We start from the raw sequence: 27,271 nt of genomic DNA, 5'->3' as shown, positions 1-27,271 counted from the left end.
GCTGCAAAGTCAAAAATAATCTAATCAACCTGTGAACAATACTGCTACTAGTGCAGCTTATGTGGATATTGTCTACACTTAATTGTTGTTTTTCAAATCACTAGTTAATGACAATATATATAGTGATATTTCAACAACTATGTCCCTTAGTCTAAGGCAGGGGTCTACAAACTGCGGCCCGAGGGCCAGATGTGGCCCTTTGATAGCCTTTATCCGGCCCTTGGGGCACTATTCATCCCACTGACACCAACAATGGTACACTGAATCTTACATCGATACCAATGATGGGATACCATTCCTCCTACTAATGGGGGGGGAAACTCCTCCTCCTATTGACCACCAAACCTGAGGCCATATTTATTCTCACTGATGCTGGGCCCGTGACATTTCCTGTCCCTGCTGGCCACAATCCGGCCCTCCTAAAGTCTGAAGGACAATAAAGTGGCCCTTTGTTTGAAAAGATTGGAGACCCCTGGTCTAAGGCACAATCAATGAAAAATATCTTAAGTGTTAATAAACACTTGACTGAATAAAGTGAATGCTGGGTTTAAAGCCAGACTCTAGAAATTCCGACATCTTGTAAAATGTGCATGCATATTGTGAGTTAAATCCAATAAGGTGCTTGCCACCTCCTGGACCTATAATTTATATTGAATGCTTTTATGGAGCACCGGAAAAGAGCCATCAGTATATGCCTGGGGCTCCGGCAAGGAGAGGCACTGTCTTCTCACAAATAGCAGTTTTGCACCCCCTCCCCTCCCCTCCCCTAAACTAAAAAGCCTTAAAAGAAATCCTGATGGCTCCCCGTCCACCTGGCATCCCAGGATGCAGCGTCAAATGATTCATAGGTCCCTTTAGATTTTTCTAAATGTGTTCATATAATACAAAACACTCTGTGGTTGGACAGGAGCAGGCTAGTGGTGGGCACAGCAGCTGCATGTGACTGCCGCTGAAGGAGCTGAGACCAGAAGGTCCAATGTCAGAGTACCAGAAGGGTAGTAATGGCTATCTTCTGACACTTTGTAAAACTGCCAGAATTAAACAAGTTCAGGGAAATGGCATGCACGTAATTAGACTTAACTCATAGTATGCCTGCACATTTTACAAAGTGGCTGAGCTCCTGGAGTCCAGCTTTAAAAAGGTATGTTTTAGGAGGCTGAAAAAAAAAAAAAAAAAAAAAGGGCCTATACTCCAATAGATTTACCTGCCAAAAGGACCTTTCCCTTCTTCCACAGGACGTAGACCCAGACCAGGTTGCTGGTACTGGTAATGAACAGCATTCTTCAAGTCTGGGAGAGTCTTGTTCCTGGTTGGAGGAACCATCATCCCTTGCTGAGTTAGAAGAGTTAGCAAGTTTTGGGAGCTGCCTGGCTTGGGAAACTCAAATGGTGATATACTCTGCAAAAGGCATAGCAAAAAAAAAAGAAATAAATGAACATCATGTTAAGTTATCTGTTGATTAACAACCAATATTCAAGACTAGGATAAATAAAACAGGAAGTTTATTTTAACAAGCAGGAGATCTAAGGCTTAGGCAACTAAACAGTTTAATGGGGCTGGACTGTTTAAAATAAGACAGAACAGCGCAGCTGTTTGAGTTTAATTATTTCTTAGGCCCCGTACACACGAGGAGACATGTCCGATGAAAACAGTCCGCGGACCATTTTCATCGGACATGTCTCCTGGGAGCTTTTGGTCTGATGTGTGTACACACCATCAGACCAAAATCCCCGCGGACAGAGAACGCGGTGACGTAGAAGACACCGACGTTCTCAAACACGGAAGTGCAATGCTTCCACGCATGCGTTGAATCAATTTGACGCATGCGCGGGATTTCGGGACACTGGTTACACGTCATAACCAGCGGACATGTCCGATTAGGTATACTAACCGACGGACATGTTTCCAGTGGACAAGTTTCTTAGCTTGCTAAGAAACTTTTGTCCGCTGGAAACCTGTCCACTAGGCCGTACACACGATCGGACATGTCTGCGGAAACTGGTCTGCGGAACAGTTTCAGTGGACATGTTCGACCGTGTGTACGCCGCCTTAGACAAAGGCTAGTTAAAAAATAAACGTTTCTCTCTGCAATAAGAAACTGATAAAAACAGACTACTCAAAACATGTAACAAAATGAAGCTATGTTGCTTATTGAAGGCCACTATGTCACAGATTCACAGACTAAGTTAAAGCAAAAAAAAGTTTAAAAAAAAAGACAGAAGCTACAAAAATTGTAGCTGCTGACTTAATAGACAGACACTTGCCTGTCCAGTGCTATCCTTACCCAAATCTTTTTTTTCACCGGCCTTTGGGTTCGGCGCCAGCATGTTATCTGTGGATGGCTGCTGCGATGCCTTCCATGCTTCACAGCCAGTTGCCCACTGTGTATGCACAAACCGTGCCACACCCTGTGAGAGGTCCTGCAGTTTTCTAGGACCTGTGAAGTGTCCCAGAAGGCTGCAGGCAGAGAGACGGACAGGAGAGCTTCCGCTCAGATCACCTACGAAAAACCATATATCTGCTCCCTCCAAAAGTTGAAGAGGAGGGGGCGAAGGTCTGCTTTAAGAGACCAACTGGGGTCCTAGTTTTTTTTTTGTGTATGTGTACTGACAAGATCATGCATTGTGAACCATATATTTTAGAATGATGGCTTTATCCTACATTTTTTATTTTGCCATCTTACTCACCTTTGTTGGTGACCCCAGTATAGTAGGAAGGGGGCTTCTCTGCATGAACTCGGACAACTTGGGGGAGGACCTAAGAGATCGGGCAGGCTGCAGATTGTGGATCTGTTGGGGGGAACATTGAGGTGTGTGGGTGTCTTTGGGCATTATGGGATCTGAAAGCTGTTTCTTGATTTTCTGCCGGCATGGCTGCAAATCTGACAAGTTAGGAGCGCTATGACGAGATCCCATTCCACAGGAGCTCTGTGTCGGAATGCCTGGAAAATATAGATAACCTACATTTTAATTATTTAAAACCAAGAAGAATGTCTATGCATTGACTAATATTAAAGTACAAGACTAAATTATACATTTCTTGTTCTATACAGATGCAATTACGCAATTTTAGCTGGACTCCAGCCTCACCTTCAGTCTTGCACAGTCGTACAGACTCCTCTCCTATACTGAAATTGCCTATTCTGATCTCACTGCACATTTTGAGCTTTTCACAGTGTACATTAGAATCTGCAGTAAGTCAAGTAGAGCCCACTTCATGACTTGGCTGGAGAAAGTCCAATATCATCTGGCTCTTTCTCCCCAGCTACATTATCTCTTGTCCACTAGTTTAATTCATTCGATTTCAGCTCAATCATGAAGGTTCAGTAGCACATGTGGGCAATACCAAGGTGATTCTGGATGCATATTCAGCCTGCCTAGGAATGCCCACTTTTCCAGACTGACTTTCATCCATCAAGGCATTTTGATATTTGGATAAAGCCTTCCAAGAGCCAACACAGCATCAAGACTGAGGGCTCTTGAGAAAAGTACTGAGGCAGAGTACTGTAATGTTTTCATGAAGCTATGTGCAAAAACCTTGTCGTTGTCAGTCCCATCCACTAGCCATAATCTGCCTGCATGGCATAGAAAAGCACAACAAAAACTGATAATGTCACTGGGTCGAACTTGGGTGATGTAAAAAAAAATGAATTACATTTTTTTATTAGCATGTTGATGGCAGGAGAAGAGGGAACCAGGGAAAGAAAAAAAATAGATTAAATGTCAGCATTAAATAAATTCTAGTTTAATGTTGATCATGCAAAGTAATCTGCAAGAACCCGCACCTGAAAGGTCCATAATTTAGTGCTGGAAAAATACCAGTGCGTGTTGAGAGCAAATGTGCCTGTGCATGCATGAATAAAGGGCTGACTCACTGGGTGACTCCGAATGCCAGTGACACAGCATTAACTACTGTTTAGCAAACAGAAAACCTTATGCAGTTTTCAATTATAGTCTCTACTGAAGCCTTTATAAAAAGGAAATGTTAAAAGTTGGTCAAATGCTAGGACAAAATAAAGTCAAAATAACTTCTATTTTCTCTGAGCTTTAAAGGAACAACATAATGTACAAGTAAAGCCAAGTATACGGCGACCAGATCTGCTGCTTGTTACAGTGTTGATGAAAGCAAACACATCATACATTGCTGTGGTAGGAAATACCTTCACTTCAATTCTAAACACACAGAATACATATCAGGGAAATGTTTTAACCGATTTCCTTTTCACCCGATTTTTATTTTTGGCCTGAAATGTATACTCTTATTATTGTTAAAGTCTAGCTTAAAGCCCGGATCTGGACATTCATGTACAAAAATAAATAAATGCGATTTGATCCGTGTATATTTAAAGGGGTCAATTTAATTTGAGGAGTCTCTTTTTAAATTAAGATGTCTTTTTGGGAACCGAGGACACTGGAATAGCACCGTTTGTGCTGAGATATTTACACTGGTGGACGAACTGACTAATCTTTTACACCTGCACATGGACTGATATGGGCCAATTTACTTTTATATGAATTTTGGGCACAAATTTTTTATCATTTGAAAAAAAGTACTTAATTAGAGCCGGCTGTTGATTTGCCCAGGTTTCTTGGTTTACAGAGATAGAGGTTATTATGGCAATGTATTTTTGCGTGTGTGTATATATATTGAGAGAGAGCACTAGAGCAAGAGAGAGAGAGAGTGCGCGTGAGAGAGAGAGAGCACGTGAGAGAGGGGGAGAGGGAGAGGGCGCGCACGAGAGAGAGGGGGGGGGGGGGGAGAGAGAGAGATATCAGTGTATAACACACTCTTTCACTCTGAAAATCGGGTGCAAATAGTGAGTGCGTGTTATACGCCGATACTTAAAGCGGTGGTTCCCCTAAAAATAAAATTTTAACATTGCTTTTCCCAAATAAATTACGATTAGAATCGGCCGGTTTTATAAAAAAAAAAAGGTCCGTACATACCGTTTGTTATAATCGTTCCCACCGCCACTTCCGGGTACGATGCTGGCGGTGGGCGTTCCTAATTGATGGACAGGCATCCGACCGACGCATACATCGCGTCACGAGATGCCGAAAGAAGCCGAACGTTGGTGCGGCTCTATACGGCGCATGCGCACCGACGTTCGGCTTCTTTCGGCATCTCGTGACGCGATGTATGCGTCGGTCGGATGCCTGTCCATCAATTAGGAACGCCCACCGCCAGCATCGTACCCGGAAGTGGCGGTGGGAACGAAAACAACAAACGGTATGTACGGACCTTTTTTTTTTTATAAAACCGGCCGATTCTAATCGTAATTTATTTGGGAAAAGCAATGTTAAAATTTTATTTTTAGGGGAACCACCGCTTTAAATATGGGCTGCCTCGGAGGGGAAGGGGAGGGGGGCAGAGCGCCATCATATTACATACAGCGAGAATCTCCAGTTTACTCAGTGTCCTCTGTAATAGGAAGTGCTGTCTCCTGGGCCAGCATTGGACCAGTGTTCCATCATAGAAGCCAGTCCAGGACGCTGGATTTTGTATTAAAGAGACCGCAGAGGAAACAGGAGATTCTTGCTGTATGTAATCTAACGGCGCTCGTCCCAACCACCTCACTGTCACTTCCGAGGCAGCAGTAATCTGAGGTAAGTCTGCAGATGGACATTGATCAGGCTGTATTAGGGCAATGGTGAGGTTGCAGATGGGCATTGATCAAGCTGCATTGATGGCAATGGTGAGGCTGCATATGGGCATTGTTTAAGCTGCATTAAAGGGCAATTGTAGACAAATGGAAACCTCTGCAATGAAAACACAGATGGCAAAAAAAATAAAAAAAATATGACAGGGTTTATAACCGCCTATTGCTCTAAAATGAAAAAAAGTTTTGTTTATATTTTTTTCTTTAAATTTCAAACTTCAGCTTTCAATGTCTGAATTCATGAAAGACTTATCAAGAGAATTGTTAAATGTACTAAAGACTTTGCCCAGCATACCATAAACAGGACTCCTGTTTCTGTGTTCTGCTCCTCCAGGACTGCAGCTAAAATCTTGCACAGGTTGTTCAGGTATAGTCCCCACTAAAAAAAAAAAAAAAAAGTTTATTCATTTTGATCAGTATTACTACATAATCCAAGTACAATAGCAACCACAAAATCTGTACATCTTTTGCCCAATTAAGCCAAATTGTGAGAGCGTTTTGTAATATTCATGTGGAGTCTAGCAGTCCTAGGTATTGCGTAGGCGCGCACGAGTTACGGGGCTTCCGAAAAAAGCCGAACATGCGGAGATGTGAGTCGGCTCTATACGGCGCCTGCGCTCTGCATGTTCAGCTTTTTTCAGAAGCCCCGTTACTTGTGCGCGCCTACACAATACGGGGGGCGGGGCCTTATCTGCAGGGGCGAACAGACGTCAATCATCTGGGCGACCTTCCAGATGACAATCCCCCTAGGCATAGAAACGCCTACTCCCGCGGGGAGAAGTAGATTGAAAAAATGGATTACAAGGTACGTAAAGCATAAAAAACTAAAAAAAAACTAATTGCGGACAGTACTTGTTACGACTATAAAGGGAGTTGGTCAGATATACATGTTATTAGGGTGAACCTCCGCTTTAAACTAGGTAGAAGGTGTTTATCCACCGGCTTATGGGGCTGTGTACTTTACCTATGTAAGTATAGAGCTCATATTCTGCTTCATATAACCTACTTAACATTTATTTTATTGTTTACCTTTAATCAAGCTAAAATATATCAGGCACAGCCATTCACATCACATATAAGCACTAAACACAGATCTTGGCTGAAACCAAGTAATCTTTCAGAAGGTTGTGGGATAAAACTAAAGTCCATGTATGAAGCTCAGCAAAAGACAGGCAGAATATTAAAAAATCCACAAGAAGTGCTTTGGTGGGAACTGTAAACAGAAACCAAATACTGAATGTGACAGTGCTAGCTTACCCTGTGGAGAGGGAATGTACGGCTTTGCCCCTCCAAACGAAAGCCTCCTAGCTGGTGCAGTGCTGTACTCTACAGGGAATGGAGGAGAATTCCCAGCTCTCATGATATTGATTGGGTTGGCACTGCTGGACTTTCTCACCATGCCAGATCTGAAAGGAATCAATCTGAAATTAATTACATAAATAAATTTAGTATATATGCACTAAAAATGTAAAGATTATGTTAAACCTGGTAACAGACAGAAACAGACAGAAATGGGAGAATTCCGCAACTAGTTTGAAGAAGTAAACTGTGCAATTGTGTACAGCAGGAAAAACAAACCATGTATGCTGGTAACTTGCCAACATACATAGTCAATATATACACTTACTTCTGAGGGGGGGTGTGCTGGGTGGGTGACTGCAGATTCTGCTCTATCCTCCGATAATTGTCAATTTGAGTTGGGACTGGAATGGGCACTGACTGCCCATACCTACTTCCTGATGTCTGAGACAGTCTAGAACAGAGAAACAAAGTCATTCTATTATAAATTCCACAATGTTGCAGTACAAATGAAACAAAGTTCCTAAATTAGACAAAAAAGTTACTTGCTCACAATAATTCTAGAAAAAGTCTATATGGTGCCGGTTCACACTGGGGTAACACGACTTCCAGCACAACTTTACAAGGCGACTTGAGCGCGACTTCAGCGCTACTTGGAGCAACTTGCAACGCGACTCCAAGTCGCCTCCAGGACAGGCGACTTTGCCAGTGGCCAATCACATAATAATCTGCTTTTTTGGAGGGAGGGGTTTGCCTTAGAAAACTATTTTCACTTCTTGGAAAGTTGCTTCAGTTAAGACAGAGGATCCGACTTGGAGACGACTTCCATTGAAATCAATGGGTACAAGTCACCTAGAAGTTGGATTGAAGTAGTACAAGAACCTTTTCTGAAGTCAGAGCGACTTTAGTAGTGTGCATTAAGACGGCTCTCATTCACTTCCATGAAATTTATCATGTCGCGCGACTTGGAGCGACACAAGTCGCCGCCCCAGGTCGCCGTAGTGTGAACCGGCGCCAATTGTCTGTCAAAACAGCAGGATGATTGTTCCTACCTTGATGGGCTGGGAGAGCAGCTATAGAGTGGTGTAGGGGAAGGCGTTCGAGCGTGGCTCTCCTGGCCCGTTGATGTCAGCAGAGAACTAACAAGAAGTGAAGACAGTGTTATGCCACAAAGGTCAGCATACCATAATTAGAATGATGCACAACTATTTCTATTATTTATTTAATTATTTGTATTTATTCATTCAGTTACTCTATAAAGGGCCATAACAATCATAAATCAATGGAAATTAGACTTACCCACTACACATTAAAGTATCCTGGATAGGCTTGCTTGTAGTAGCTTCAGCAATATCACCTTCAGTATAAAGAATTATGTTAGTTAAAGAGGTTGTAAACCCCCCCAAAAACACACAAAAAACAAAAGGCATAATGAGCTAGTATCCAAGCTGTTGAAGTGGCCCCGCACACCCCTGTGACCGGCAACATGTCTCCCAGAGTTATTTCTGGGTTTGCGGGCTCCAGCGCTGTGATTGGCCGGAGCCGTGAGAACATCACGCCTGCGAGTGGGAGCCGCCAGTCATGGCACGGCTGCTGAAGAAACGGCACAAGTGGCCCGTTTCTTCAGTACGCATGCGGCAATGGTAAATATCTCCTAAACCGTGCAGATTTAAGAGATATTTACAGTACCTACAGGTAAGGCTTACCTGTAGGTACAAGTGGTGTAACTAGGTTTACAACTACTTTAAAGCTATAACTGAATCACAAGGCGAGCTAAAATGTTTGCAGCTCTATGTATCATTGCAGAAAACCTGCATATGCATTTCATGTTATTCTGAAAAGTTCTCTAAATTAGTAGTCTCCAAACTTTCTAAATAAATGGCCAGTTTATTGCCCTTTAAACCTTAGGGGCCAGACTGTGGCCAGCGCAAGTAGGAGTAATCATCACCACATCTGGTTCTAGGGGGAGAAACAGTGCCCCATTGTTGGTATCATTGGGAGCAATAGAACCCCTACTGTTGGTGTCAGCGGGAAAAAGGCTGCCCCATTGTTGATGTCAGTTGGCAGAATAGTGTCTCATATCAGTGGGAGGTATAGTGCCGCAAGGGCTGGTTAAAAGCAACCAAAGGGTCCCAGTTTGGAGAAAACTGCGCTAAAATCATCAATTCCTGCTCTCTCCGCTTAGGGTTTTAAATATCATGCCTCCGTTTTTTTTTGCAAGATCCTTGCATATCACACCTGAGTGTTTTCAGCTCATAAAACGCCTGAAAAAAAATGCCCGAAAAATGCCCAACAAGCAAAATCCCATTCATTTAAATCACAGGTGTCAAACATTCGGTGTCAAAAATCCCATTCGGCCCTCCAGGCCAATTCATGTGGCCCTCGCACCTCTCCTGCAGGAGAGATCCAGCCCTCCTCTGGTCCTCCTCCAGACTACAAATTTCTGCTTCAAGCAATGCATCCAGCTTCTTCCCAGCAGCAGCATAAGAAAAGGGGGGTGCACTGTGATGTAAGGGAGGGTGGGGGACTCAACCTCTGATGGTGGAGTGGCTCTTGACATCTAATGTAAGGGGAGGGGATGCACTGGACATCTAATCTTACAGATACAACCGGCCCTCTTGAGGGCAATCATAATGCTGATGCGGCCCACAATGAAATTGAGTTTGACACCCCTTATTTAAATGGCCCCTGTTCACACCCGAGTGTTTTTTTTAGCCTGAAGCAAAATGCCTGAAGCTCAATAAAATACATGAGCTCCTTTTTGGGCAGATTAGAGGCGTTTTTTCAGTTTTTTACATTGGTGAACTTTTGACCTGTGCAAAAACGCGGTAAAAACGTGCAAATTTCTGCCTGAAAACAAAACGCTCAAGTGTGAAGGCAGCCTAAATGTGAGATGATGGTTTTGGGCTTTAATGTAGGACAATAACTATAGTCCAAGCTACACAGTGACCTAAATTGAAGGTCATAAACTTGTAACCAATCTCAACATTTCAAGTGTGGCAGTTGGCCAGCTCAAAGATCAGTAACATAGAACAAGTAATGTTCTTTAGCGGATTTTACCCTCAATCTACCTGCATTGGGGTTGGGTAAGAAATCGTCTGAACTCAGTTGTACTTGTCATTCTTGGCTATATATTCTACTAACTTTTATCAAAATAAGAGCCTTGGAAACAATTGAAATCTTTCCAAGACCTCCAACTAGCCCCTGGACAAAACTGTTAATTCTTAGAAAATCACACCTGCCAACTAATCTCACGAGGTTTGCACAGGGAATTAAAAAAAAAAAAAATCAAGTTCTTTGTTTTAAATGCGTGGGAAACAAACCAGACTTTAATTATTATGCTTGGTCTGAGCGGCAATAATTAGCTAGTACCACATAACGACGCAGATCACTGGGGCACAAGCAGAATAACAAAAACAGCACAATTGTCCCATTAGCCTCAATGCTTCATGCTGCCTATCACAGTACTTTTTTTTTTAACCCCTTTCTAGCTATTGAAAACAAATTCATAGAGAAGACAGCTGGCTCTTAAATTCAGCATTTAAACAAAGCTTTCCACAAAATGCCTATCAATGTCTTGGAAGTATGTGCTATGATTCATTTTCCTGCCCTGGGCACATCTTGTTAGGCAGGAGGAAATCGCCATGGCCATTTAATTATTTACCAACACTGCAACTTAAAACCTCCACAGAAGACTAAAGAACTTCTGCCATTGCAGTTGATCTGTTGGTAAAGGAGGCTAATGGTTTACACTGGCTTCCCAGGCTGAGTAAAGGGCAGGATTTTATAGACAACGCCACCATTTAGCTTAGTAAATCAGACCTTACCTATTACTATATATACCCAAAGCCCAAACTTTATTTTTTCCATATTGGATAAAATAGCAAATAATTAAGGTGTCTGTTTATGAAACCAAGATGAGCTGTGATCCTAAAGATCGCAGCTCATCTCACATCATTAGCGGTTTATGAAACTGAAATGATCAGTGGCGATCATGTTCTCCGCTAATCATCTCAGCACACAGAGAATCTGTCATTGACAGAAACGGACAGTTTGTGAAGGTGTGATCTCAGCACCTCACTGGCGATCTTTGCCAGAATTTTCACGCCCAGATTCTCTAGCTCAAAAGCTGGAGAATCAGGGAGAGAAGAGAGAATCCACAGAGAACTACGGAGTAAGATTATCGACTTCCTTCTTCCTCAATCAGATACCCCCCAAGATAGTAAGCATGTCCCCTTGCTATATATATATATATATATATATATATATATATATATATATATATATATACACACATATATATATATATATACATACTCACATACACACACTGTGTGTGTGTGTATATATATATATATATATATATATATATATATATATATATATATATATATATATATATATATATATTGTGACAGTAGGCAGGTTAAATCCCCTGGTTGCATCCAAGATGCTATATATATATATATATATATATATATATATGTCATGGATCTTAAGATATTAAAGTGTTTCTACTTGACATCTGTTACACAGGAGAGGGACATTCAATGCAAGGACACCGGCTATTGAAATGCTAAGTGGAACCAGCTAGAGAAATACCTTTTATTGTGCTCTGCAGGCTAAGAGCGGGTGTCGGAGACACTCCGTCTGGCTAAAAACTATGGATTGAAGGTTAATTGAATCTAGAATGTATGTGTGAAGATGTATGTGTTTATTGTTCTAAAGGTCAGAAGCCTCCTGTCAGCTGTATTGAATTAGCATTCTATTGTCTAAAGCAATGTAACCTCTCAGAGGTAGTAATTAAGTAGCCCGGGTTATTGTGTACATTGATTACCCCCTGGGGCTTCTGTCTCAATACACAAGTCTTTCTATCCAAGCTATTGGACCAATCCCTGTTGACAATTTCAAGTCCTCATTTGCATGGTCAAGGAGGACTTGAGTGAAGACTGGATATACTTTACAATTGACCAATAGGAAAGCGGTTGTTGGGAGTGGGATGTTCCAAAATTCTGTATAAAAGTGTGCTGTGTACTTGAAATAAAGAGTCCTGCTTGAACTTACATACAGCCTGCCTGGTGTTTGTTCTTAATGGGTCTGAATGGCACATAGCTGTAGTTCGGACCCCGGAACCTTGGATGACGGGACCATCAGATGCTGCAATCTGCAAGCTGACTCACTGGTAGCAGAGGAGTGTCGGGAGAGCAGGACCTGGGCGAGCAAGGATCTCGTCACATTGGTTGGCAGCGGTGGGATTTGCTCTCCAGTTACTGGGACAACTCCAAACCACCACCATGAATGACCAGCTATGCAGCCTGGAGGAGAACCATGCTAAAAGACTTGCTTGAGAGCCGTGGAGGGACCGGTGGGAAGAACAAGGCCACCCTGATCATTGCGCTAGCCGAGATGGATCAGAGGGATGGTGATGCAGGACCCCGGTCAGTTGAAGACTTGTTCCAGCAGCGAGTTCAACAGCGGTTGGCATTATATGGTGCGAACCCATCAGAGACCGCCATACAGAATACCATTAGAGACCTCCAGCGGCAGGATGAGAGAGAACGAGAGTGGCAACAGAGAGCACGAGAGCGGCAACAGAGAGAACGAGAGCGGCAAGAGGAGCTGGAGACCGCCTACAGACAGCTGCTAGACTCTGCTCAGCAGCAGGGTGGGGCTCCCGTTGCCTGGGACTGTCTGGGAGAAATAGCAGACAGTCAAAAAGATGAGGAGCAAATGGGGCCAGGGGTGACCCTACGTTTTCCCGTTCTAACCGCACTGGAAGAAGCAGCGATGATACAGAGGGCACTGCGAGCGCTAGAATGCAAGAACGCACCGGAGGTCCCCCAGGCAGCGAGACAAGCTAATAGCATGAAGGTCTCAGAAAGGGGAGTTGAGACAGGCGCTGGAAGGCTGGGAAATGATCAGCAGCAAGTCCAGAGTATCTCATCGGGTGCCCCAGCAGAAGCGCTGGCTACAGGGCAGAATGCCTCTGGCATCTGCCCAGCATCAGAAAAAGAGGAGGATCCGGAGAGTCTGAGAGAGGATCTGCGTGAGCTGTTGTCCCAACAGCAGATATCCCCACCGGGAGTAGAGGAAGCAATTCTCCCTCCCCCCGCAATTGGACACTACCCCAATGTTCATCCCCCCAGCAGAAGTGCTGGCAACAGGGCAGAGTGCTAGCCATCTCTGCCCAGCACCGGGACCAACTGTGGAGTTCCAGGGAGCCGGGGCGGTTGGCCCCCCTCCCCAGCAACAAGCTGAGGTAGTGAAGCTGTTACTCCCAGCTGAATCACTGGCAGCAGGGCAGGAGGATGCTACTGGCTGCTGCACACCACTACAGCTTGAGCGGATATCGGTGGATGGGACTGTGGACCCCACTCACAGCAACCCAGCGGAAGAGCTGGCAACAGAGCAGAGTGCCCCGGGCCTCTGCTCTCAACTAACAGAAGAGGGGGTTCCGGTGGTAGTGGATGGGACTCCGATCTCCACGGACACAACCCCAGAACATGGTGCGGCACTGAGACAGGAGGATGTCGGCTTTGCTTTGCAAGCACCGGGGGATTTTTACCTAGCCTCAGTGGATGGGACTGCAGTCTCCACTGGTATACCCCAGGAATGGTGGCCAGTTGGCCCAGATTCCCAACGGCATGATGAACTGAGCCCAGCCACCCTGTCTTCTCTCCAGCGGCTGAAAGGACTCCAGGGAGAAGGGCCAGTCCAGGCCTCTCCCCAGCGGCAGGCGTGTTCTCTGAGAGAGGCAGAGATTGGCTGGGTGAGTAATGCTCTGTTTGGGACAAGTTATCTGGGGTACTGGGTGGGTACCGGAATTGGGGTCTCTCCCAGTGTTAGTCTCCTGCCAAAGGGGGAGATGTGTGACAGACCTAGCCGGGACAGGGGCTTTTGGAGAGGACTGAATGTGAGCCTCTTGCCATCCGATTATGGGCCAGGACCTCAAAACAGGAAGGCAGATGGGTCATCCCAGCGGACAGTCCTGGAACCTTAAGACTACTTTTCCAACATCCTCGAGTTGACCCGTTTGGGTCCCACTGCGGCTGTTGGACTGTTTCCCAGGGGAAGTAATGTCATGGATCTTAAGATATTAAAGTGTTTCTACTTGACATCTGTTATACAGGAGAGGGACATTCAATGCAAGGACACCGGCTATTGAAATGCTAAGTGGAACCAGCTAGAGAAATACCTTTTATTGTGCTCTGCAGGCTAAGAGCGGGTGTCGGAGACACTCCGTCTGGCTAAAAACTATGGATTGAAGGTTAATTGAATCTAGAATGTATGTGTGAAGATGTATGTGTTTATTGTTCTAAAGGTCAGAAGCCTCCTGTCAGCTGTATTGAATTAGCATTCTATTGTCTAAAGCAATGTAACCTCTCAGAGGTAGTAATTAAGTAGCCCGGGTTATTGTGTACATTGATTACCCCCTGGGGCTTCTGTCTCAATACACAAGTCTTTCTATCCAAGCTATTGGACCAATCCCTGTTGACAATTTCAAGTCCTCATTTGCATGGTCAAGGAGGACTTGAGTGAAGACTGGATATACTTTACAATTGACCAATAGGAAAGCGGTTGTTGGGAGTGGGATGTTCCAAAATTCTGTATAAAAGTGTGCTGTGTACTTGAAATAAAGAGTCCTGCTTGAACTTACATACAGCCTGCCTGGTGTTTGTTCTTAATGGGTCTGAATGGCACATAGCTGTAGTTCGGACCCCGGAACCTTGGATGACGGGACCATCAGACGCTGCAATCTGCAAGCTGACTCACTGGTAGCAGAGGAGTGTCGGGAGAGCAGGACCTGGGCGAGCAAGGATCTCGTCACAATATATATATATATATATATATATATCTATATATATATATATATATATATCTCCTAGGTTCAGGCTTTATGCCAGTTTGTACCTCTAGGGGGAGTGTTGGGAGTCCTGCTGGGAGGACTTGATGAGCCCAGCTGTATCAGGTGAGCTCGTTAGGTCCTCTACAAAAACTCCCAGCATGCTAAGAGAGAGGCTTCAACCTGGAACCAAACCTGTGTGAATAGTCTGGGGAGTGATCTTTGTGCGGTGAGACAAAGTCTGTGTGGCTACTATTACCAAAACTCTAACCAGCAGGGAGTTGGGGACTGGGGCAGCACTAGGCTGTACCCAGGCGTTAGTTAGGGAGACCGAGGTGTTTATTAAGCGGTCAAGTGACCAGGATTTATTTTTGTATTTCTTTGGTTTCTGTCACATTTGTTTTGTATATAGTTCAAATAAAATCTGCACCTTTCTGTTTTCCTCCTACCATCGTCTGCTGTGCCTAATTGTTTTTGTGCTAAACCAGTCCAGGGGGGTCACACACACCCGCTGCCGGGCTAACCCCCCACTATATTACATATATATATATACACACACACACACATACACTGAGATGGATAGAAGAGAGATAGAGAGAGAGAGAGAGAGAGAGAGAGAGAGAGAGAGAGAGAGAGAGAGAGAGAGAGATAGAGAGAGAGAGAGAGAGAGATAGAGAGATAGAGAGAGAGAGAGAGAGAGATAGAGAGATAGAGAGAGAGAGAGAGAGAGAGAGAGAGAGAGAGAGAGAGAGAGAGAGAGAGACCTGAGATATATATATATATATACACACACACACACACACACACACATCTGTAGTAATTTGTATGTAAAAAAAAAAAAAAAAAAAAAGTTTGTATGTGTGCAATATATATATATATATATATATATATATATATATATATATATATATATATATATATATATATATTGTAGGGGGACTAATTATTTTATTAACATGAGGTGGGCAACCTGCTTGGAGAATGGCTATGTGTAGTTGCTTCATAAATGGACACCAGAGTTTTTCACAGATTTTCTGGTACTGTAATTTCACGAGATTAGAGAACCAGGAGGAGGAGTTTGTAGATCGCTTCACTCTCCAAAAGGAGAAGCAATCTACACCGCTTCATAAACAGGGCACTGAGAATGCCGGAGAACTCCACAGCGGTTATTTTCCACTGCTTGATAAATGGACACCTATAATCACCCACAGGTTTTTCTTTTTTATTACTAGGGAGATTTTCTTTAACTTCCTGTCTCCTGCACACAACATGGAGTGAGTGGAAATCAATCTGTGAGGGAAATCCGCTCCTACACCGCTTTCCATTCTACTCTTGTTCTTATAACAACTCAAGATTTTGGATTCCATTTAATTTTCTATCTTGGTAGCAGCTATTACCAGGACAAATAGTAAGAGTGGATCTCCCTAGCAGGACCACAGAGAGCAAAAAAAAAAAAAAAAAGACGGAGTTTTAAAACAGTGGTAGAAATGTAGCACACTACTTCGGGGTGAGAAAAAAACATCAAATTATCACCTACAAAATTCTGCTAATGTCAACAGAATTCATCAGTGATCCTTAGGTAACCCTAGACTGCAGTAAAAACTCTTTTTGGTGAAGGATTCTGGGAGAAAGGGACACAATTCAGCTGTCTGAAGCGCACATAGCCTTAACAAAACAAAAAAAGTATGCAACTTAAAAAAGCTTTTTCACCAGTAAATTTGTACAAATGTCCTAGCATGTCCAAAGTCCATATTTACAAGACATTTTAGCTATACAGTAGTTTGTTGTATGATTTTATCGGTGCTGAACTACAGCTCCCACATGCAAAAGGTAGTGACAACACAGCAGAAAGATTACAACAGTGCTGCAGCCATATGATCAACAGAAAATACAAGGATGGCAAAAAAAAAAACTTTTCTGCAGATCAATGACTAATTACCTAATCGGAGACCTATTTCACTGCAATCCTTAGGTATATATGTAAAATAATGCAATTCTCTCTTCTTTTATCTAAGTGTATCAAACAAACCTTGAGATCCAGGAAACTGTGCAGGCACCATAACAAAATCGTCTGTGTCACAAGATGAGTTTTTGCTGCTGCTTCCACCAGACTCCTTTAAACCCTGAAGAAAGCCAGGAGAGTCGGGCATGGGAGAAACCAGCGTTTTCTCCTGTAGCTGTTGCATTTCTCCAAGTGACTGCTAATGCGAGAGGGAGGAAAACAAATGTGGATTAAAAGAAGTCATCATCATCATGGTGACATACATCCACAAAAAACACAGGTATCCCACTTTAAGTTCTTTATTCTAAAGGCATGTACTGTTTCTCCAACGCACATTTACATACTGTACATTATAGGATTCTTTACTTAGAATTTTCACTTAAACGAATGTTGTGTAGCAAAAATGGTAAGAACCAAAAACAACTGAATCAAAGCAAATTTTAAAACATAAATTTGACCTTTTCACTGTTGAGGCATTTTTTTCTCCCCACAAATATTCCCCCATACATATGCTCAAATGCACATTTTGACCCCCCCAAACTACTGTATGTATTTTATGAAAGCAGAGCATCTAAAGAAAAAAAAAACGTTTTTATGAATTGTATTATATTGCACAGTATTTGAGCAAATGTTGATGAAATGCATGTGCTGTATTAATAAAAAAAAAAAAAAAAAAAAACAACACCTCAATAAAAATATATATTTTTTAATTTATCATACCACAAAAATCATGTGCGATTGCAAATCAGCAAAAAAAAACAAAAAAAAAAACAATTTTTTTCATAAGCAGGAACAGTAAGTAAGCAAGCATTGAACTAAAAACAGGCATTGCAATAAAATCCTTTAAAGGTCCATAATTCTATTGTTAAACCTAAAAGATACCCCCATTATTTTTTAATTTCTGTTTATTTTTGATTGAATCTATAATTACAACCCTCACGATGGGATGGCTAGCAGTACCAGGATGGTAGAGGAGCCAGGTGTGTGCCAAGGGTTGTAAAAATATATTTGACTTTTCTTGGGGTCTAGGTCACCCTATAATGAAGCAAGCTTAAACGGTTTCCTTCTGGTATTAGTTACTAAACATAAACAGATAGTGGTAGTGTTAACTGTCCAATCTTTTTCTGTTTTGGCTGGACAGTCCTAAAGGGTATAGCACAGGCATATGCAATTAGCCGACCTCCAGCTGTTGCAAAACTACAAGTCCCATCATGCCTCTGCCTCTGGGAGTCTTGCTATGCCTCATGGGTCTTGTAGTTCTACAACAGCTGGAGGCCCGCTAATTGCATATCCTTGATATAGCAGTTTAAGGATTTTTTTTAAATGGGCATATACTGACAACGCTTGGCTAGTGGGGGTTTATTAACCCAGTTTGTAAAATTAAGATTCTGGAAAGATTCTGGAAAATATGTTAAAAGCTCCTTAAAGCAGGGTTCACCTTAAAATACAACTTTGTACCATGCCATTCAGCATACTAGCGTGAGCTACAGTATGCCTTTATTTTATTTTTTTGTGCTGTACTTACAGTTTAATTGATTAGTTTCGTTTTAGACTCCCCGCGGGGAGTAGGCGTTCCTATGAAGAGGGGAACATGATTGACGGCCGGCTATGGCGCATCATGCTTCCCGAAAATAGCCGGAGTAGGACTTGGCTCTTCACGGCGCTATACGGAGCCTGCGCACAGGAGCTGACTGTGCAGGCGCCGTGAAGAGCCAAGTCCTATTTCGGCTATTTTCGGGAAGCGTGACGCGCCATTGCCAGCCGTCAATCATGTTCCCCTCTTCATAGGAACGCCTACTCCCCGCGGGGAGTCTGAAACTTAACTAACGGATTAAACTGTGAGTACAGCACAAACAAATAAAATAAAGGCATACTGTAGCTCACGCTAGTAGCTGGATGGCATGAGAGACAAAAAAAATATTTTTTTTTAGGGTGAACCCCTGCTTTAACAACTTTTTAATGCAGGGTCATTAAAAAGGGTCTGTCCACCCAAAACTCGTATTTCAGTTATAGGTAGTGCCTGGAGAGTCATCTACAGGCTTATATGTCTTGAGGGATCCAGAAGGTAAATCACTCAAACCAAATTCCTGGCTCCTTTTTGGTAAATTTTAGAGTTTGGGGACTTTCTACTCGCGTTGGAGTGCTCCAATCTTCAAAATGTATAGTTAGGACTGTAGTACACTGGGGTGCTATGAAGTGGCCTTGCAGCTCACACATATATTTGCAAATGTGTGCAAACTAAACCCCTAGTGAACCCTTAGGCCGCATACACACAATCGGTCCATCCGATGACAACGGTCCTGAGGACCATTGTCATCGGTTAACCAATGAACCTGACTGATGGTCCATCGCGCCTACACACCATCGGTTAAAAAAACGATTGTGTCAGAACGCGGTGACGTAAAACACAACGACGTGCTGAAAAAAAACGAAGTTCAATGCTTCCAAGCATGCGTCGACTTGATTCTGAGCATGTGCGGGTTTTTAACCGATGCTTTTGCATACTAACGATCAGTTTTGACCTATCGGTTAGGCGTCCATCGGTTCAATTTTAAAGCAAGTTCTCATTTTTTTGACCGAAGGTTAAAGAACCTATGGGGCCTAGACACGATCGGTTTGGACTGATGAAAATGGTCCTTCAGACCGTTCTCCTTTGGCGATCCTATCGTGTGTACGCAGCCTTAGACAGGACAATTCGGTTTGTTGCAGGCTGGCTGGTAAGTGAGCTGGTAAGTGAGCTCTTTGTTGTTTTTTTGACATGCATCGCCCTTCCATGTGCTCCTTGCTGCAAAGGCCAGTTATAGGTTGGTGGTGTTGGCATTTGTTTGTACTGTCACTTTGGGGTTTTCCTGCTCCTCCAACAGGGAGATTGTGAACCCCCCACAAAATGGCCATAGCTGGGGTGAAGACCAGGGATTTCAAGGACAGATATCTCACAACTAGAATTTGTTTTAGGTGGACTGACGCAATTTAGTTTTGGGTAACATGCAATTTATTAAACAATACAAGATGTCTTGTCACCAATTACAATAAATAAAAATAGGACAAAGTAATAATAACCCAACATCTGACATTCACCTTATTCAGTGAAACTCCTAATGCTACTCATAGATAAAAAAATGTTCTCCATGAGCATGCAGCTATTTTCATAAAGGAAATCTGGTTTTAATTAAACTTGCTGTCATAGAATATGTAAGATGAGTGAAAACTACTCAATTTAGTGCAATGATGGACACCAGCCATGTAAAATGTTATTATTCTATTATGTTACAATACAGTGCAAAGCAAGTCAAGAATGATTGTGCATGTTACATACTGATGTGTGATCCAATTTTATGACAAAGGGTTATAGAAATATTAGCGTGCTTAACAGTAAACATTTCAAACCATGGACAAATGGTGTACTTACTGGGGGAGATGCCAAGTGTGATGTGGAAGAACTGCTGCAAGAGCTTCCAGACCCTGAACTGGGATAAGAGGGCATTGGCACAGGTGCAGCTGGACAGAGACAGAGAGGCATGTCAATATACACAATGACTAGATTACAGTGTACACTACCCAATAACCCCACTGCCAAAACAGAATCGGATGCTGCCACAGATTGCTAGGAATATTATTCACTCTATCAACTACAGATTATAGAAATGTAAAAAGGAAACCATACACAACATTATCATACAACAGTCTCCATGCATCTCATGCATGGCCGTGGAAAACACAAGAAAAAAAAAAGGTAAAAACTATTAAAGCAAAGCTTTCCACACAGGAAAAAAAGCAACAGGCTTTCCTTGGACTCCGACATTTTTTTTCAGATTTAGAAAGTAAAGAAAATACTTTCCTTATTCTGAGTATGGAGGAACATGTGACAGTGCTGGGCCAATCACTAAATCTCACAGTACTGTGTAGGCATTTAACTTCAGCGATTTAAAGGTTATACATGGCACTTCTACCCTCAGCAACCAAATGGAGTGGCACTATATGCATAGGCTGCTGGGGCTATTAAAGCGAACCAGTAATTTTGTTCTTTAGGCCAGTTCACACCAGACGCATTTCCGTACAGTTTCCTGTGCATTTTTTCTACACTAAAAATGCATGCACAGTGTTTTCCATGTATTCCAATGGCTCTAGTTGACTCGAGTTCACACCACGCAGTCAATTTTCGGTGCAGAAACTGACTGCATGGTGCCAACTAGAGCCATTTGAATACATGGAAAACACTGTGCATGCATTTTTAGTGTAGAAAAAAAGGACACGGAACTGCTTCTGATGTGAACTGGCCCTTAAGGGCAAAGCAAAGGTTTGCTTTTAAAATGAACAGCAAGAGGGGTTCCTGGTTAGCAATTTAGCATTACAGACCTGGGCCCTTATTTTAAGTTTCAACGGAGACTACTGCTTGCAACCTATATGTTCTCCAGTGTGGGTCATTTTTGTGCTCCAGTTCACCATATAACCCAAGAACATCTTGGTATGTTAAATGCCATCTGCCTACATTGGCTTAGTTTGAACCTTCTGTGTAGAAGAAACACTTGGCCATCTACTTTTATTCCTCAATATTTTAATTTTGGCTTGATGTAAAAGTTTGAATAACCCATTGGTTTCTTATATGTAAATCTCTGCACTCTCTTTTCCATTCACCTGTATAAATGGGTCACCAGCAAATCTGCAATCCAGTTCAACAATCTTTATTAGATTCCACCAGTCGCAAAAAAAGCAAAACTGAAGGTGTACAGTGTGGTTCTGTAACACCAAATTCTTCTTTGTGAATGTGATCTCTGCCAAGATTGTTGAATACTGTATTCCATACTGAAAATTGGAACAGTGTGACCCATTGGATTCTTCAGTAACCTACCGATCAGCACTTGCAGGTTGTAAGGAGTGTGGCATGTAAGAATATTCATGTATTTGTAATGAAGAAGAATGCAATAGTGTTATGGGCTGAGAAAATAAAAAGGAGGGCCTGTTTCTAAATATGAAGGGGCATGTCTTGGAAGATCCTTCCACCAGTGAGAGGCAGAAGAAGCCAGTGGGTAATACAAGTTGTCAAAAAAACAACAACACATTTTAAAGTCAGTCCTAATATATTAAGATCAAACACTGTAAATATCACCTACATTTCTTCATGGAGGAGCCTGCATCCAAAAACGAATGATGGAAGAATTCATCTGTGAAGAGAAAAGACAAGACTTTAGAGGAGTCCCAAAAATAATTTACATTGAGTGTCAGCACCTCTTGTCAGCTACCAGGTTCAAGAGCTGGAATTCCAGCTTTCCACAAAAAACAAACAAACAAAAAAAATAAACTCTTTTACATTTGGCCATAAGAAACGCATAGCAAAACCAATATTAAAGTAAATCTATCAAGAAAGCAAAGGGCTGTCCTTGCCGACTCACTCGCTGCAATGTTTTCTGGGTCACCAACTTAGAAAAAGTGTGAAGACAGGGCCCCTTTATACTTGTATGTTTCACCTGCAGTTGTTCCGGGGTCAGTGACGCAAAGCACCAAAGTAATGGTTTAGTCCGGCTGACAGGCAACTAGCAATTTTAGAATGAGAGGTCACAAAAGAGAACTTGCATGCCTCTCATGGCAAGTTCCTTTTACCTCAACCATGTATTCAAATCAAGTGAGCTTAAAGGGGTGGTAAAGGTTAGTTTTTTATTTTTTAAATGGGTTCCTTTAAGCTAGTGCATTGTTGGTTCACTTACCTTTTCCTTTGATTTCCCTTCTAAATGTTTTTTTTCTTTGTTTGAATTTCTCACTTCCTGTTTCTCCTCAGTAAGCTTTCCACCATCATCTGAGCGGTGGAAAGTCATTTAGAACAGCTTAATGAACACCTTACTGAGGAGGAACAGGAAGTGAGAAATTCAGACAAAGAAAAAAAACATTTAGAAGGGAAATCGGAGGAAAAGGTAAGTGAACCAACAATGCACTAGCTTAAAGGAACCTATTTAAAAAATTAAAAAATAACCTTTACAACCCCTTTAATGTAAACCTGGTTTTCACATTGTTAAAGTAAGATATCTTTTTCTTTTAAAATATATTTTAATTATAACGTTTGTGTCTACTCCCCACTTTTATTCCCAAGTAGACCACCGTGTACTCCACACTGTCATTTGCGGACCAAGTCAGGACTAATACTTCTATCAGACCGATTTTTCGCTTACCGTATTTATCGGCGTATACCGTGCACTTTTTTGCCCTGACAATCAGGGCAAAATCGTGGGTGCACGATATACGCCGATACTCGCTTCCCGCACTGTGTTTGAACCACTGCGCTGACATATACCAAGCGCAGTACACTTGGGCAGGCTCAGCTCCGCTCACGGTCACGTCCTGTACGTCCTTTACACGAGAGGAGCCGAGCCTGTCCGAGTATACCCGAGTGTACTGCGCTCGGTATATGTCGGCGGAGTGGTTCAAACACAGCGCGGGAAGCGGAAATTCGACTCGGAGACAGCGCGGGAGGACACCACGATGGCCGCAGAAGGACGCCGGACCGGACAAGGCCGCCGTTGGACGCCCTTGCAAGACACCAAAACTGTAAGTATAAAAAAAAAAATTTTCTTCCAGGAATTTCAGAGCTACATTAGGTGTGCGCGCTATACGCCGGAGCGCATAATAGGGCGATAAATACGGTAATTATAAGAGTCTGTCATTGATAGTTTTTTGCACAATTACAGCAAATCCATATTGCAGGACTCCAAATAAACTTTCTTTGAAAACATTCTGCAAGTCTGCTGCAAGTTCTGGTTCAGTTATGTTGTGCAATAGTTATCCCACCACAGGGGTCACTGTAGATGAATTTTCATGCTGTAGACTTGCAGAGCTCTTGCTGTAGACTCACAACTGCAACTTTGCTCTTGCTAGAGACTTGCCACGCAAATTAGCTACAAATTGGGAAAGTGTCAACTAGAATTTGTCCTTCAAGTGCTCTGCAAATGTACAACTTGCCAGTGAAAATGCGCAGCAAGTTAACAGACTTACAATTCAACATTATCACAAATTTGTGGCAAGTTATCCTTGCAATCTGGGTTGTCTTCTTGTTATTCCACTTACATAAAGTAGGACTACTAATAATAAATACAATTAAAAAATATTGAAATGGTATAAAAGTGGGAATCTTCCCATGGTAACCAATTTTATTTAATTTAATGACAACTGCTCAACTATTTTCACAGTTTATTTTCCCCATTTCTACCCCCCCATTATATCTTCTGAAGAGGATTTCTAATATATTCCCAACATATTTCTACTAAATACCATGAAGGTTTATTTAAAAAGCATCCAACTTTCCAGAGATCGCGATCTGAGAACCAACAATATGGACACTACAGTGAGTATCATGCTCTGATCCAAATGCTATGTATTCAGAACATGAGGTTATAAAATGTATGCAAGGATTAGAGAGTTCTCTCTCTCCTTCAGGGGTATTGTACTATTGCACTTAGTCTCCAGCAGAGGTCCTCAGCACAAAGTTCTTTTGCAGACTGCTGCTTAAAATAACGGACTTAAAATATATAAACATCCCACATTTTTAACCGTATGAAATGACAAAAAGAGGAATATAAGGGCAGGACATTGTATTAAACCCAAAGTTTGAAATGCACTGCTCAGTTTTGAAAAGATTTGAAGCTCTGTTTAAAGTTCAGTAAAAGAGAAAAAAAATCTGGGTTCTAGAAGAGATTATGGAGCCTGTGAAAAAGGTAGAGCTCTGCGAAACAATGGGCAATATGATGAGCTCAGATCAGATCTACAGTATATGTAGGTGGCCTTGTGAAACATTCTGGTTGAAAAGAAATAAAAAAACATGTCTTCATTGATTTAAGCACAGAATGGATTTCCAGATGCAATATATATATATATATATATATATATATATATATATATATATATATATATATATATATATATATATATATATATATATATATATATAATATAAAAAAAAGAAAATTACAGATACTGTACTGTTTTAGTGGTTACTAAAGGCAACACAATGGGAATTTGTGTACTTGCTATAAAACCCAAGAATTCAGAAACCTCTGGGCTAAATTGCCCTACAGCAGGATTTGGACACTGGCAAGCAAGCAAATTGCTGGAATGACTCCAACCTGCCTACTTTTAGCAGGCATCAGTTTGGTGCAAAAGCAGAACTAATAGCATGATCTTTGCAGCTCTGGCCAATCACAACGCTGGAGCCGTGAACCCAGAAGAAACACAGGGAAAGAGGTCTAAAGCTAGTAATTCATATTCCTTTGTCTTACAGGTTTTGATTTTTTGCTTTTTGTTTTCTTGGGTTTACAACCTCTTTAAGTGGCATTGAGGGGGTGCATCAGAGATGGAAATAATAATCCACCAAAAAGGAAGGGCTGGGTGCTAGCTCCGGTTCGCAACTGTGAATATGTAGACCAAGCGAGACAAATTAGCTGCACACCAACATCCGTCCAACAGGTTTATTGAAGAGGTCACAACGTTTCTCACATACATTGTGCTTCTTCAAAACCCCAGCAGGCGGGCGTTCCTTCAGAGTGCATGCGCCAATGATATTATTGGTGGCGTATATAGTTAATATCTTCAAAACGGTGCAAGTTTAGGAGATATTTACAGTACATACAGGTAAGCCTTATAGGCTTACCTGTAGGTACAATTAACCAATAGACTTTTACTTCCTCTTTAATCTCTGCCTACTGATCCCCTATCTGCCCCACCAGACACACACACACACACACACACACACACACACACACACTTTTCATCTTACTTCACATCTTCCTTTACTAGTCCTTTTTCCCTTTGCTCTTTGCTTTTCTAAATATTCAGCTTTCACTGGACTCATTTTTTCCGCCAAGCGCTTGTCTGCCTTGGGTAATACAATTAGATGTAAAATGTTATATTGCAAAACTTTTTGTCTCCAGTGTAAGTATTACAAGTTATATCTGAGGTGTGTATTAGCCGTGTCCTAAAGAATAATAATAATAAATAATAATAAAAAAAAAAACGAGACCCAGAAACTCCATCATGCATTTTTATTTGTCAGTGTCCAAATTCTCCTATAGGCAGCAGTATAACCCAAGTTTCTGAATTCCTACAACCCTCAGGCTGGGTTCACACTTGTCCTACAAACGGTCCTACATTGGGAGCCTCATGTAGCATGACGTGTGAAAATCAATGTTTCCCTATGAGAGCTGTCTTAACTGGTCCTACACAAGTCGGTCCGACTTTGAAATTGCTCCCTGTACTACTTTTGGTCCTACATTGATCCTACTTCAACCCATTGAATATCATTGAAGTCGGACCAAAGTAGTATCCTGTTCATGAAAGTAGGATGGATGTAGGACCAATGTAGGATAAATGTAGGGCCGATGTAGCAGAGCAAAGTAGGATGAAAGTAGTGTAGTAGTGTGAACCCAGCCTCAATCAAAAAAAATTAAAAATAAACCAAGGCCTTTTGCACACGGTACCGATGTTTGAGAAGCTGCTTTTTTGGAAGTAATTTCGGTGTTTATTGTGGACATATTATAGGTGCACAATACAACGCTAGGGAAAATTCATTAATTATTTGCGATTACCGGCACAAAATACTGACCGGGAGCACAGATTTTTCTATTTTATTATTTTACTCTAGAATACGTAGTGCTTGTGTACAGGCTCATTGTAAACAATGGGCTTCATATCAGTAAAAAACGTTGCACTGAGCTTTTTTCAAGCTGTAGTGTGCAAGAGGCCTTAGTGCCGGTTCACACTACAGCGACTTGGGATCCGACTTGTGTCACCCCCCAAGTCGCGCGACATGAGAAATTCCATTGAAGTGAACGAGAGCCGTCTTAATGTACACTACTGAAGTCGCTCCAACTTCAGAAAAGGTTCTTGTACTACTTCAAGGCAACTTGTACCCATTGATTTCAATGGAAGTTGCCTCCAACGTCGGATCACCGTCTTAGGCCTCGTACACACGACCCGACATGTCAGATGAAAACGGTCCGCGGACCGTTTTCATCGGACATGTCTGCTGGCAGAATTTGGTCTGATGTGTGTACACACCATCAGACCAAATTCCCCGCAGACAGAAAACGCGGTGACGTGGCGGCGATGATGACGCGGCGACGTGCGCAAACCCGGAAGTTCAATGCTTCCACGCATGCGTCGAATCACTTTGACGCATGCACAGGATTTCGGGCCAGCGGACATGTCCGATGAGTCGTACTGACCATCGGACATGTCCGACGGACAGCTTTCCAGCGGACATGTTTCTTAGCATGCCAAGAAACTTTTGTCCGCTGGAAACCTGTCCGCTCGGCCAGGATTCCGGTCCGCTAGGCCCTACACACGGTCGGACATGTCTGCAGAAACTGGTCCACGGACCAGTTTCAGCAGACATGTTCGGTCGTGTGTACGAGGCCTCAACTGAAGCAACTTTACAGGAAGAGAAAATAGTTTACTCAGGCAAACCCCTCCCTCCACAGAGCCGATT

At 42.4% G+C, this 27,271-nt stretch overlaps 1 protein-coding gene across 5 annotated transcripts in view; it reads right to left on the bottom strand.

Annotated features, from left to right (window-relative positions):
• ULK1 (unc-51 like autophagy activating kinase 1) overlaps nucleotides 1-27,271 on the bottom strand; it is a 147,027-nt gene that overhangs the window by 21,562 nt on the left and 98,194 nt on the right. Inside the window, exons 11-20 of one of the 5 annotated variants that reach the window (XM_040347658.1) lie at nucleotides 21,915-21,965; nucleotides 20,213-20,301; nucleotides 16,831-16,999; nucleotides 8,258-8,315; nucleotides 8,011-8,097; nucleotides 7,287-7,412; nucleotides 6,917-7,080; nucleotides 5,955-6,038; nucleotides 2,688-2,941; nucleotides 1,205-1,398 (exon numbers count right to left, since the gene is read on the bottom strand). In XM_040347658.1, coding sequence (XP_040203592.1) covers nucleotides 1,205-1,398; nucleotides 2,688-2,941; nucleotides 5,955-6,038; nucleotides 6,917-7,080; nucleotides 7,287-7,412; nucleotides 8,011-8,097; nucleotides 8,258-8,315; nucleotides 16,831-16,999; nucleotides 20,213-20,301; nucleotides 21,915-21,965 — 1,276 coding nt within the window. Of the gene's footprint in view, nucleotides 1-1,204; nucleotides 1,399-2,687; nucleotides 2,942-5,954; nucleotides 6,039-6,916; nucleotides 7,081-7,286; nucleotides 7,413-8,010; nucleotides 8,098-8,257; nucleotides 8,316-16,830; nucleotides 17,003-20,212; nucleotides 20,302-21,914; nucleotides 21,966-27,271 lie in introns of all 5 variants that reach the window. The other 4 variants (XM_040347654.1, XM_040347665.1, XM_040347669.1 and 1 more) reach the window with 4 other exon arrangements.

This window comes from Rana temporaria, chromosome 1 (genome assembly GCF_905171775.1).
Source record: "Rana temporaria chromosome 1, aRanTem1.1, whole genome shotgun sequence".
Taxonomy (NCBI): Eukaryota; Metazoa; Chordata; class Amphibia; order Anura; family Ranidae; genus Rana; species Rana temporaria.
This window is presented reverse-complemented; position numbering and strand designations above follow the sequence as displayed.